The sequence below is a fragment of the Schistocerca piceifrons genome, chromosome 11 (genome assembly GCF_021461385.2).
Source record: "Schistocerca piceifrons isolate TAMUIC-IGC-003096 chromosome 11, iqSchPice1.1, whole genome shotgun sequence".
Lineage (NCBI taxonomy): Eukaryota > Metazoa > Arthropoda > Insecta > Orthoptera > Acrididae > Schistocerca > Schistocerca piceifrons.
The window spans coordinates 140,800,846-140,813,490 of NC_060148.1; the positions used below are offsets into that span (position 1 = coordinate 140,800,846).

General features: G+C 49.4%; 1 protein-coding gene across 1 annotated transcript in view; it reads left to right on the forward strand.

The window, feature by feature from the left end:
• Positions 1-12,645, forward strand: part of LOC124720346 — a 175,149-nt gene that overhangs the window by 45,721 nt on the left and 116,783 nt on the right. Inside the window, exon 2 of the mRNA XM_047245675.1 lies at positions 9,338-9,499. Within this exon, the coding sequence (XP_047101631.1) occupies positions 9,338-9,499 (162 nt within the window). The remainder of the gene's footprint in view (positions 1-9,337; positions 9,500-12,645) is intronic.

Consider the following 12,645-nt stretch of genomic DNA (forward strand, 5'->3'; position numbering starts at 1 on the left):
TGCGACGAGTTTTATCTCCGCCAGTCTTTGGCTGGTTGGTACCGTTCTGTTCACTATTTTGTACCATGTCTTCTTCGCATTTTTAGGCGACACGTTTTCCGAAACGTTTCCCATATTTGTTTCCAATTGTATTGCGGGAGTTTGTGTTCGGTTTTGCATTTTGCCGGCTTCCCCCTGAGGGCCCAGCATATTCTCTTGGCTGTTCTGTGGCTGGGGTTCGCCACGGTGTCCAGAACGTAACTTTTGTAGGCGTAGTGCAGCCTGACGTGTCGCATTCTGGAGGGAATGTGCCGCGTATCGACCGGCGCTTCTCCTGATGCGGGCTTGTATCCTCCAATGATGTTGGCTGTGACGCTGTCAGGGTTATTGTCCTGGATGGCGAGCTTTCGTTTCAGTAGAAGGGCTGCACATTTGGTCTTTATATCAACTAGACCTAGCCCCATTCTTTCGTTGGCAGCGAGCACGTTGCTTGCGCCACTTTGAATATACACTCCTGGAAATTGAAATAAGAACACCGTGAATTCATTGTCCCAGGAAGGGGAAACTTTATTGACACATTCCTGGGGTCAGATACATCACATGATCACACTGACAGAACCTCAGGCACATAGAAACAGGCAACAGAGCATGCACAACGTCGGCACTAGTACAGTGTATATCCACCTTTCGCAGCAATGCAGGTTGCTATTCTCCCGTGGAGACGATGGTAGAGATGCTGGATGTAGTCCTGTGGAACGGCTTGCCATGCCATTTCCACCTGGCGCCTCAGTTGGACCAGCGTTCGTGCTGGACGTGCAGACCGCGTGAGACGACGCTTCATCCAGTCCCAAACATGCTCAATGGGGGACAGATCCGGAGATCTTGCTGGCCAGGGTAGTTGACTAACACCTTCTAGAGCACGTTGGGTGGCACGGGATACATGCGGATGTGCATTGTCCTGCTGGAACAGCAAGTTCCCTTGCCGGTCTAGGAATGGTAGAACGATGGGTTCGATGACGGTTTGGATGTACCGTGCACTATTCAGTGTCCCCTCGACGATCACCAGTGGTGTACGGCCAGTGTAGGAGATCGCTCCCCACACCATGATGCCGGGTGTTGGCCCTGTGTGCCTCGGTCGTATGCAGTCCTGATTGTGGCGTTCACCTGCACGGCGCCAAACACGCATAAGACCATCATTGGCACCAAGGCAGAAGCGACTCTCATCGCTGAAGACGACACGTCTCCATTCGTCCCTCCATTCACGCCTGTCGCGACACCACTGGAGGCGGGCTGCACGATGTTGGGGCGTGAGCGGAAGACGGCCTAACGGTGTGCGGGACCGTAGCCCAGCTTCATGGAGACGGTTGCGATTGGTCCTCGCCGATACCCCAGGAGCAACAGTGTCCCTAATTTGCTGGGAAGTGGCGGTGCGGTCCCCTACGGCACTGCGTAGGATCCTACGGTCTTGGCGTGCATCCGTGCGTCGCTGCGGTCCGGTCCCAGGTCGACGGGCACGTGCACCTTCCGCCGACCACTGGCGACAACATCGATGTACTGTGGAGACCTCACGCCCCACGTGTTGAGCAATTCGGCGGTACGTCCACCCGGCCTCCCGCATGCCCACTGTACGCCCTCGCTCAAAGTCCGTCAACTGCACATACGGTTCACGTCCACGCTGTCGCGGCATGCTACCAGTGTTAAAGACTGCGATGGAGCTCCGTATGCCACGGCAAACTGGCTGACACTGACGGCGGCGGTGCACAAATGCTGCGCAGCTAGCGCCATTCGACGGCCAACACCGCGGTTCCTGGTGTGTCCGCTGTGCCGTGCGTGTGATCATTGCTTGTACAGCCCTCTCGCAGTGTCCGAAGCAAGTATGGTGGGTCTGACACACCGGTGTCAATGTGTTCTTTTTTCCATTTCCAGGAGTGTATTTCGGCGCCACAACAGGTAGTACACTGCGCTCCTAAGTGCTCGCGCAATTTCGGCCGGGATGCTCAAGATTTGCGCCAGGTACCATACTATTTTGTACCACTGCCTGTCTGCTTTGAGTCGTTGATTCCCTATCGGCAGTAGCACTGTTTGTTGGTTTGGGCGCCTGACGCTTTTTGGAATGTGTTCATGATGGTTTCTACTCTGCCAATATCTTCCTGATCTTCAATAAAGATGCCTAGGTCGTCAGCGTAGGCTATACATGCTATTGCTTTGTCTTCTACGGAGAATCCTCTGATGTCATTTGTGATTTTCCGCAGCACCGGGTCCAGTGCTGTAGCGAATAGAGCCATTGACAATGGAGAGTCTTGCCTCACGGATGTGTCCAGTTTTATCTGTTTTGTTTTCCAACTATTGATTATTACTGTCGATCTCCCAGTACTTAGTACTTTTTGGATGATTGTGATGAATTTTTGCCCAAACCCGAGTCTCTTTAGTGAGTCTAAGAGGTATTTGTGATCGATCCTGTCGAAGGCCTTGTTGAAGCCCACCGGAATTATGGCACCTGCGCTTCTGGTGGTGGCTGCCTGTGCTATTATGTCCCTGTAGGTGCATGTGGCGTCAAATATATATTTTCCCTGTTACCGCATATGTTTGCCACGGAGTCATGACTTTCCTCATCGCCGATGTCCGCCCCAGTAGCTGAGTGGTCAGCGTGACGGATTGCCGTCCTCTGGGCCCGGGTTCGATTCCCGGCTGGGTCGGAGATTTTCTCCGCTCAGGGACTGGGTGTTGTGTTGTGTTCATCATCATTTCATCCCCATCCGGCGTGCAGGTCGCCCAATGTGGCGCCGAATGTAATAAGACCTGCGATATGGCGGCCGGACTTGCCCCGCGAGGGGCCTCCCGGCCAATGACGCCAAACGCTCATTTCCATTTCCATCGCCGATTTCAGGTTGTTTGCGATGTATTTCGCTATTATTTTATAGTCGGCGTTGAGGAGCGTAATCGGGCGAAACTCTTCAATTCGGCGGGCGGCTCTCCTCTTAGGGATGGGGGTTACGGTACCTTCGGCCAGCCCAGGTGGAATTTGCGCCCCATCGAGTATCTCGTTCACCATCTCCGTGAACTGCACTCCTGGTACGTCCCAGTACGAGGGGCAGAACTGGAGCGGGATGCCGTCGGCGGCCGGTGCTGTTGCTCTGGCGCTGGTCTCCATAGTCTCTCTGACGTCGTCCTCGTCGACATTCTCTGTCAGCAGCGCCCTGTCAGCGCCTGTCAGCACGCTCCTCGTCTGCTGCAGAATTCCAGCAGTCGCTGCGTCGTCTGTCGCTTCTCGATGGAACATGTCTCGGAAATAGCCTTCGATTTGTTTTGTTAATTCCGTTTCCGTCTTGAGCGTCTGCCCCTGCTTGTCCTGCGGCTCACTTACGCACTTTCCTGCGGCTCTCTCCCTTTCCCTGTTTAGGTGGTGCACGGCGAGCGGCTCTTCATCCACCTCGCCATACGCCTTGCTTCTGGCGAGGACGCCTCTCATTTGTTGTTTCCTTATTTGAAGGAGTTTCGCCTCGGTTATCCTTAGTCGCGGCAGGTACTGCTGGTCGTCTGCTGGTGCGTCGAGTGCGCCTTTCAGGCACCGCCGGTAGAACTCGGCCGTGGTTCGCCTCCAGAAGCACCAACCGTACAGCGCTGGATGTGTGTGTTGACAGAGGTAGTTGCTGTACATGTGGTGGGCCGCGAAGCCCGAGTGCGCGAATTTCGCTTGATCCTGTATACTTACGTACTGTTGTTTGTACAATAGTTGTTGTAGCCTATGCCCTGATACTACAGAGTAAAATTTTAGTTTCTGTGCTACTGTGTGCCAAGTGTCAGTGAAACGGTACATACAGTTCACGACGATACAAACACTCTGATCGTAGATCCGTTCCAACGTACTTGTATGCCAGACCGTGAGCATTCTCTCTTATTGCAAAATAAATGTTGATTGACTTAAAATGAATGGAGAGATCGGTTACGATGATTGGTATCTGGGGTACAAGAGAGACCTCTACAGCTGCTTGATATGTGAGGGGAGCATCTTCAGTGACATTAAATCGCAGTCTTAATCCATGGACAAATAGCATTACAAAGTTTAGGATGATTCACACTGCATAACAGTATTCTAATCACTAGCCTATAAGGTAGAAATACAAATTTCTGATCATACAAGTTTATGTGAAATCCGACTTCGAGGAAGAAAACAAAACAGCACTATGTTCGGTAGACATGTATTGTTTAAAGTTATATTCCCTGAGAAACAATATTTGAGGCATAAAAATTTTGTGTAATGGTTTAAAAGTTCTGCTATCGTAACAAAAGCCATCTGGGAGAAAGAAGTCGAAGCCACACTTTTCATAACACAGAACAGCACTGTCTTTCTCGGACTCGGTTTTAACAGAAAAATATGTGCATTGTTGTTTAAGAAAATGTGTAGCCTATGTTCTTCCAATCGCTTATAAGAGCCTTGTGTAAAAATTTGACGTAAATTGTTAGAGATTTTTGGGAACAATGTTAAATAACGTTTCTCCTTTATATAGGGTGATTTTTACCACCATGTGCAAACTCTAGGGATCGATCGATGAGAGGATACGAAACAAAAACAGTCTAACGGACTTATGTACGGAAAGGCATGGTTTCCATGCTAGAGGTCACTTATTTTGTTACAGAGAATGCGGTCTAATACGCACTGTAGCATGCAGCCACAGTACGCGTGGTTTCCTCCTAGAGGGTGGTACTGTTCCTCGGATGTCATGCCCTAGCGCCCTCTCAAGCCACAGTAATTGGTAACGTTATGTCCGATTTACTTCTCTTGCTGATTCACCTTGTAGTGGACGTGATGGAGCGTCATTCACAATGCTCCTATATTCGAATCGAGAGCTTGCCGACATGGTGTCTACTTACGGAAAGGCAAATAGCAACGGGCTGCTGGAAGTAACGTTGTATCAGATCTGTTCCTGCCAACAACCACAGCTCTCAATGAAACTGGCAGAAGTAAAGCTGTGAGGACGGGGCGTGAGTCGTGCTTGGGTAGCTACGTTGGTAGAGCACTTGCCCGCGAAAGGAAAAGGTCCCGAGTTCGAGTCTCGGTCCGGCACACAGCTTTAATCTGCCAGGAAGTTTCATATCAGCGCACAGTCCGCTGCAGAGCGAAAACCTCATTCTGGCACAGCTCTCAATGTTTGCAACAGTGTTTCACCGTTTGTCTGAGACAGGGTCGTTTCAGGAAGCTAGAAATCATGAAGGACGTACCCCAAATGTTTGGACACCAGACTTGGACGAAAATGTGACTAACACTGTGGAAGGCGACTACCGTGTCTGTACCATAAAGTTGCCCTCCCCCCAGTACAGGGTGCGTCAGACGACCGTGTGGGACATTCTAGACGACAACTGTTGCTACCCTGTCACAGCGTGTGCAGGGCTTACTGGCGACAGACTTTCCACATCGGGATCAGCTTTGTCACTGGTTTCTCCGACTGGCAACCACGATTCTGGGATTTGTGTCATCCATCCTATTCACAGATGAGGCCACCTTTACGTAGAGTGGCATCATCAACTTTCCAGACAGTCATCTGTGGCATATTATGCAGAACCTGCAGGGTATGGTGACAGCGAATGACCAGCATCGGTGCAGCCGGAATGTGTGGGCTGGAATAACTGGCGACCGTATTTTGGGATCGATCTTCCTTCCAAGACACATAACAGGCCGGAACTTCTTGTGGCTGACTTTATCCCCCCTGCTGGAAGAAGTGCCGTTGATGATTCGAAGGATTATACGGCTACTACTTGCAGATGCTCCAGCTAACATCGCCGCCAATGCCCGGACGCGTCTCAGTCTTGTCCTCTCTTGTTGGTGGGTCACATGGGGGCGAGGTGGGGGAGGGAGGGGGGGGGGTTCCAGTCGCATGGCCTGCTCGTTCACCGGACCTCAACCCGTGCGATTTCTGGTTAGGGGGTCATCTCAGTAGCATCATGTAGGCAAAGCCCACTCCAGATGTGGAGACACTGGAACAGTGTATCCGTGCTGCCCGTGACACTGTCCGCGTGTCACACAGAGCACGCTATAGCGCGTACACGGATGAGATGAGGCACATGGGAAACGTTTCCAACACATTTTGTAACTGTGGCTACATGCGACAGCGCGTATTATACCGCAGTCTCTGCAACAATGTACGAGTGTAGTTCAGTAACTAACGTCCCACATTTCTTTAAAATTTTTAAAATACACAGACAAACGTCCTAGTGGGTGCTTCACATTTGATGTTTGTTCCCTGCGCCGGGAGGTTTCGAACCGTTCTGGCAAGTGGCAGAGCCGTAGTACAGCGTCAAAATGGCTTCTACATACAACCCACGTTACAAGCAACGTGCTGTTATTGAATTCTTGTGTGCAGAAACAGAAACCGTGGTGAACATCCATAAACATTTGTTTGCAGTGTTTGGCGATGCTGCAGTTCATAGGAGTACAGTTGGGTGATGGGTAAAGAAAGTTAGAGCCTCGGGAAATGCAGAAACAGAGCTCCACGATCAGCCCCGCTCGGGACGTCCTGTAGCAGCCACTGATCAAGACATGCTGAATCATGCGGATGCCATTATTCGTGCCAACCGACGCATCACAACTCTACGACTGGCTCTACAGTTGTCGGTCAGCATTGGAAGTGCGTCTGCAATGATGGAGACTCTCAGATAGTCAAAGAGGTGCTCACGAAGGGTTCCACGAATGCTCACAGCGGGCCACAAGATTCAAAGAAAGACCATTTCATCTGAATTGTAGGAACGTTTAGAAACCGACGGAGACACACTTCTGTCATGGATCGTTACAGGGGACGAAAGCTGGATGCACCACTTTGCGCCGGAAACAAAAAGGCAGTCCATGGAGTGCCATCGTCTTCATTCACCACAAAAAAGAAAAATCAAGACAACCATCATTGCTAGAAGAGTCATGGTGACAGTCTTCTTAGATTTTGATGATGTTATTCTCGTGGATGTGATTCCAAGACGGTTAACCATCAATTCAGAGGCGGACGTGAAGACTTCGAATAAATTCCAGAACCGTTTCGGATGTGTTCGATCGGACAAGAATCCAGTATAAACCTTGCTCCAACACGATAATGCATGCCCACACACAAGTGTGAGAACCCGGGAACACATCGCCCCATTGGGTTGGAAATCATTGCGTCATCCACCCTACAGTCCAGACCTTGCACCCTCGGACTTGCATCTCTTTGGGCCGCCTAAAGACTCTGTATGGGGAACACACTATGAAGATGACGAGAGTGTCAGTCATGCAGTGAAAACATGGCTACTCGTACAGGACAAGGGCTTTTAATAGCAGGGAATACATGCTCTTCCACAACGATGGCTTGCAGCCATAGAACGTGATGGATACTATGTAGATAAGTAGGACTTGGACAAGACAAGTTCATGTACAGGATGACTATAATTAAAGTTAAACTTTCAAACCGCTGCAGAAATAACACCACTGCTCAGAATAAAATCAAATTGCAACGGAATATTAACGGAGAAGGGGGAAAATCCATCGTAGAAGAAAAATAAATAGTTACAGAATGTAGCAATAGATGGCGCTGTAAGAGTCATTGTTTAATAGAGGTTGACTACAAATGAATCATACAACAAAGCGTTAGGTGTACGTTTGACGTCAAACAATCTGTACTGCTCAATGTGCATGGGTGTATAGGTGTCATACTGTTCATTACGTAAGCCCATCCACCAAGGCAAGGTCATATCACATGGATTGGGAAAAATCAGTTTTTAATTGTCCTGAGGACAATAACCGCATAAACAGCACCAATCATAATGAAATCGGATTATTAATTTCCTTGTGACTGGTGCAAAACGTGTTCAATATGCTGTCCACCGTTTCAGTTGAAATCGAGAAACAGCATGTTCCACAGCTCTTCAAAGTGTTTCCGGGGTCACGTTCAGAATGTGTTGCGCAATGTGTCTCGTAAATGTAGCTAAGTTTGCAGTCGGAACACTGAACGCAACATCTTTCAGACAGCCCCACACCCAGAAGTCACACGGATCAAGATCAGGTGATAGAGACGGCCAGGCTGTAAGGAAATGGCGGCTGATAATTCTAGCATTTCCGAAATGGCGCTTCAGCAGCTGCTTAATTGGATTTTCAGTGTGCGGAGGTGCGCCATCTTGTATAAAAATGATTTCGTCCACAGATCCACGCTGTTGGAGAGCTGGTATGAAGTGGTTGCGCGAAAGACACGCGTAGTGCTTAGCAGTGACGGTACAGGTAACAGGACCGGAAGCACCTGTCTCTTCCAAAAATTATGGCCCTATGAAAAACCGATGCCGTAAACCCGCACCACACAGAGACCTTTTCAGCATGAAGTGGTACTGGTTGGTTTGCGTGTGGATTTTCCGTTGCCCATATTCGACAATTCTGTGTACTGACATGTCCTGTCTGATGAAAGTGGGCTTCGTCTGTCCACAAAATCTTCCACGGTCAATCATTGCCCACTTCCGTGCGAGCAAGAAATTCTAAAGCAAAGGTCTCTCTTGCTGGCAGGTCAACAGGAAGCAACTCGGGCACGTGGGAAATTCTGAATGGATAGCAAGGAAGAATGTTTCGTAGGATTTTACGCGCCGTGCTCACGGGTACGCCCAACGTTCTGGCAGTTCTCCGTGCACCACACGTTTGCACTCCACCACTCGCCTCCTCCCGCACTGCTGTGGCTTCTGCAGAGCGACGCGTGCACAGCCATCGTTCTTGTAATGCAGCTTTACAAGTAGAGCGCGATCCTGCACTGAGACAGTCACGGCGAACGTTGCAGATGCGGAAGGAGGAAAAGCCGTGTACCCGGCGTGTTTATACCAACTTCACTGGGTCGTGCGCATGGCAGGTGTTTTCATTTACGTATTCTGACACATACAGCGCCATCTACTGATCAATCTTCACACAATTTTTCTTCTTCTGCCGTACGTTTTGCTCCTTTTCCGATAATATTCCGTTGCAAATTGACGTAATTGTGACCAGAGGTGTTATTTCTACCGCGTTTTGAAAGTTTAATTATAATCACTGTGTTAGTGTCACCAAATTCTGACTCTTAACAACAAATATGTTGTGAGAAAAGAAATGTAGGGCATTATTTATTGAACGACCCTCGTACGGTTGAATAAATGGCCTCTAGCATACAATCCATACACTTCCGGGTATAAGTTAATCAGACCTTTTCTGGTCTGTATCCTCTCGTCACTCAACCCGTAGAGCTTGTACATGGTGCAGAAATCATCCTATATATTAGTGCAGATGAAGCACCAACGTATCGTTTTGTCAGCACTTGGTTTCAGGACAACATTCGTTGTGTCGACACGAGTGCCTGAAGACCCCTCGCAATGTATTGTTTGTGCCCGGCAGGGCCCGTACGCTATGAAGGCCGTGGACTTTGGCGCCTGCGACGACGGGGAATACCCGGGGATGCTGGTGAACGTGTCGCTGATCTTGGACGAGGCTGCCAACGAGACGGCCTACACGGGGGAGTTCACCACCACCTACGACTACCTGGCGGACGACTGCGAGGTGAGCGCTCGGCCGCAGCGCGGCTCCCTGTGTGCTGCGTCGCTCAGCTCTGGAGCACACACGTGGGCGATTAGGCTAAGCTCTGCACCTCACCTGCTTCCGAAGCCGTTTACAATGTCGTAATATCGTTTCCACTGGGTGAACTGTGAGGAAGCACTCACTAAGCGGCACTTAGCGTAATTTCATTGCTAATTACTTACACACGAGTCAGTGGTAGCACCGCTTCCCCTCACATCACCGAAGTTAAGCGCTGTCGAGCTGGGCTAGCACTTGGATGGGTGACCATCCGGTCTACCGAACGCTGTTGGCAAGCGGGGTCCACTCAGCCCTTTCGAGGCCAATTGAGGGGGTACTTGAATGAGAAGTAGCGGTTCGGGTCTCTTAATCTGGAGAGCTGCGTGCTGACCACATGGTCCTGCATATCCGCATACAGTGAGGCCTGTTGGCCGAGGATGACACGGCGACCGGCCGGTACCGTTGGGGCTTTATGACCAGTTCGGGCAGAGTTTAGTTTAATTACAGAGAAATAGATATCGACGTTTTTTCCTTTTCTTTTTAATGCAACTGTAGCAATTTATCCAGGTAGAATCGCAGTTGCACGACGACGTTGCACTATTTTCGGAGTAGTTACAACACCTGTCTGGTTTGATCTTGAAGTGGTTTGCCGTCTTAACGCGGAACTCGTAATTTCTTAGCCAAATAAGAGATACGTCACGTCTAATAAAGAGGAAACAAAGTTTATAGAAAGACGTCTTCAATAGACCATGATGTGCATTAGAACTATTTTATTTGCCAAAATCGGTTTTTCGGGTTAATAACACATCACCAGTGGCATTTGATACACAGGAACAAACGATTGTATGTACATATATTTCTACAAAATGATAACTGTACATATATAGCAGTAATATAAGTCTACTTACATTATGCTCTTACATAGCAATGACACATTTGTCATTTAATATGACAGGATCTGAAATATTTCCCATAACATACAGTGAAGCGCCAAAGAAACTGATATAGGCTTGCGTATTCAAATGCAGAGATATGCAAAAAGGCAGAATAGGCGCTGCGGTCGGCAACGCCTGTATAAGACAACAAGTGTCTGGCGCAGTTACTAGGTCGGTTACTGGTTGGTGCTACGGTCATTGGTCCCTAGGTCGGTTACTGTTGCTTTGGCAGGATATCAAGATTTAAGTGAGTTTGAAGGTCGCGTTATAGTTGGGGCATGAGCGATGGTACACAGCATCTCCGAGGTAGCGATGAAGTGGGGATTTTCCCGGATGACCATTTCACGAGTGTACCGTGTATATCTGGAATCCGGTAAAACATCAAATCTCCGACATCGCTGCCGCCTGAAAAAGATCCCGCAAGAACAGTACCAACGCCGACTGAAGAGAATCGTTCAACGTGACAGAAGCGCAACCCTTCCGTATCTTGCTGCAGATTTTAATGCTGGCCCATCAACAAGTGTCAGCATGCGAACCATTCAACGGAACATCATCGATATGGGCTTACGGAGCCGAAGACCCACTCGTGTACCCTTGATCACCACACGACACAAACCTTTACGCCTCGCCTGGCCCGTCAACACCGACAGTGGATCGTTGGTGACTGGAAACATGAGGCCTGTACGGACGAGTACCGTTTGGAATTGTATCGAGCGGATGGACGTGTATGGCTATGGAGACAACCTCGTGAATCCATGGAACCTGTATGTCAGCAGGGGACAGTTGAAGCTGGTGGAGGCTATGTAATGGTCTGGACCGTGTGCAGTTGAAGTCATGTGGGACTCCGGATACGACTAGATACGACTCTGACAGCTGAAGCGCACGTAAGCATCCTGTCTGACCACCTGCATCCATTCATGTCAATTGTGTATTCCTACGAACATGGGCAATTCCAGCAGGACAATGCGACACCCCACACGTCCAGAATTGCTGCAGAGTGGTCCCAGGAACAATCTTCTCAGTTTAAACACTTGCGTTGGCCACCAAACTCCCTAAATATCTGGACTGCCTTGCAACGTGCTGTTCAGAAGAGATTTCCACCCCCTAGTAATTTTACGGATTTATGCACAGCCCTTAAGGATTCATGTTGTCAGTTTCCTCCAGCGTCTTCTGCCAGCGTGTGGTTCAAATGGCTCTGAGCACTATGGGACTTAACTTCTGAGGTCATCAGTCCCCTAGAACTTAGAACTACTTAAACCTAACTATCCTAAGGACATCACACACATCAATGCCCGAGGTAGGGTTCGAACCTGCTACCGAAGCGGTCGCGCGGTTCCAGACTGAAGCGCCTAGAACCGCTCGGCCACAGCGGCCTGTCGTATGTAGTGCCAACATTAATATTTGGAGGCGGTGGTGTTATGGTGTGGTCGTGTTTATAATGGAGGGGGCTGGTACCCATTGTTTTCCGTGGCAGTATCACAGCACAGGCCTGCATTGATGTTTTAAGCACCTTCTTGCTTCCCACTGTTGAAGAGAAATTCGGGAATGGCGATTGCGTCTTTCAACACGATCGAGCACCTATTTATAAAGCACGGCCTATGGCGGAGTGGTTACATGACAGTAAATTTCTTGTAATAGACTGGCCTACATTGACTCCTAACCACAATCCTATAGAACGCCGTCTTCGTGCCAGGCCTCATCGACCGACATCGATACCTTCATTAGTCCGGTAGCCCATTTTCTCTAGCATTTCTCTTTCTGTTCCTTGTTTATAACTCTCATAGTGCTGTGCTTGAATGACTGTGTTTATGTGTCGTTGCTAGAGGGTGGCGTAGTCTGCTGCAGAAAGTCTGCGATAGTCATACAGATTCAGCAGCAGTTGTACAGAAAGCCAACTCTCGTAGTGGTCAAGTAGGCAAAGTGGTTTGCGCTACTTGTGAGAAATCCACCTGCGTTAGGTTGGTAGCGGAAATGGCGTCTTTGGGTTTTCCGAGCCACGCGGAGGGTGGAAGAGGCTGGAGAAGAAAAAGCGAGGCAGTCTGCCGCCGGTACGGGAAGCGTCCACAGCTGTGCTCCAGTCGAAGAAGGGTGAGTTAGACTGACCGCGTGGCGCGTTGTTACTTGGCGAGACGAGAGCTGTTAGCTTTTGGTCTCGCTTTTCAACTCTGAAAGATTGCTTTGCCTTGTCGTAGCAAG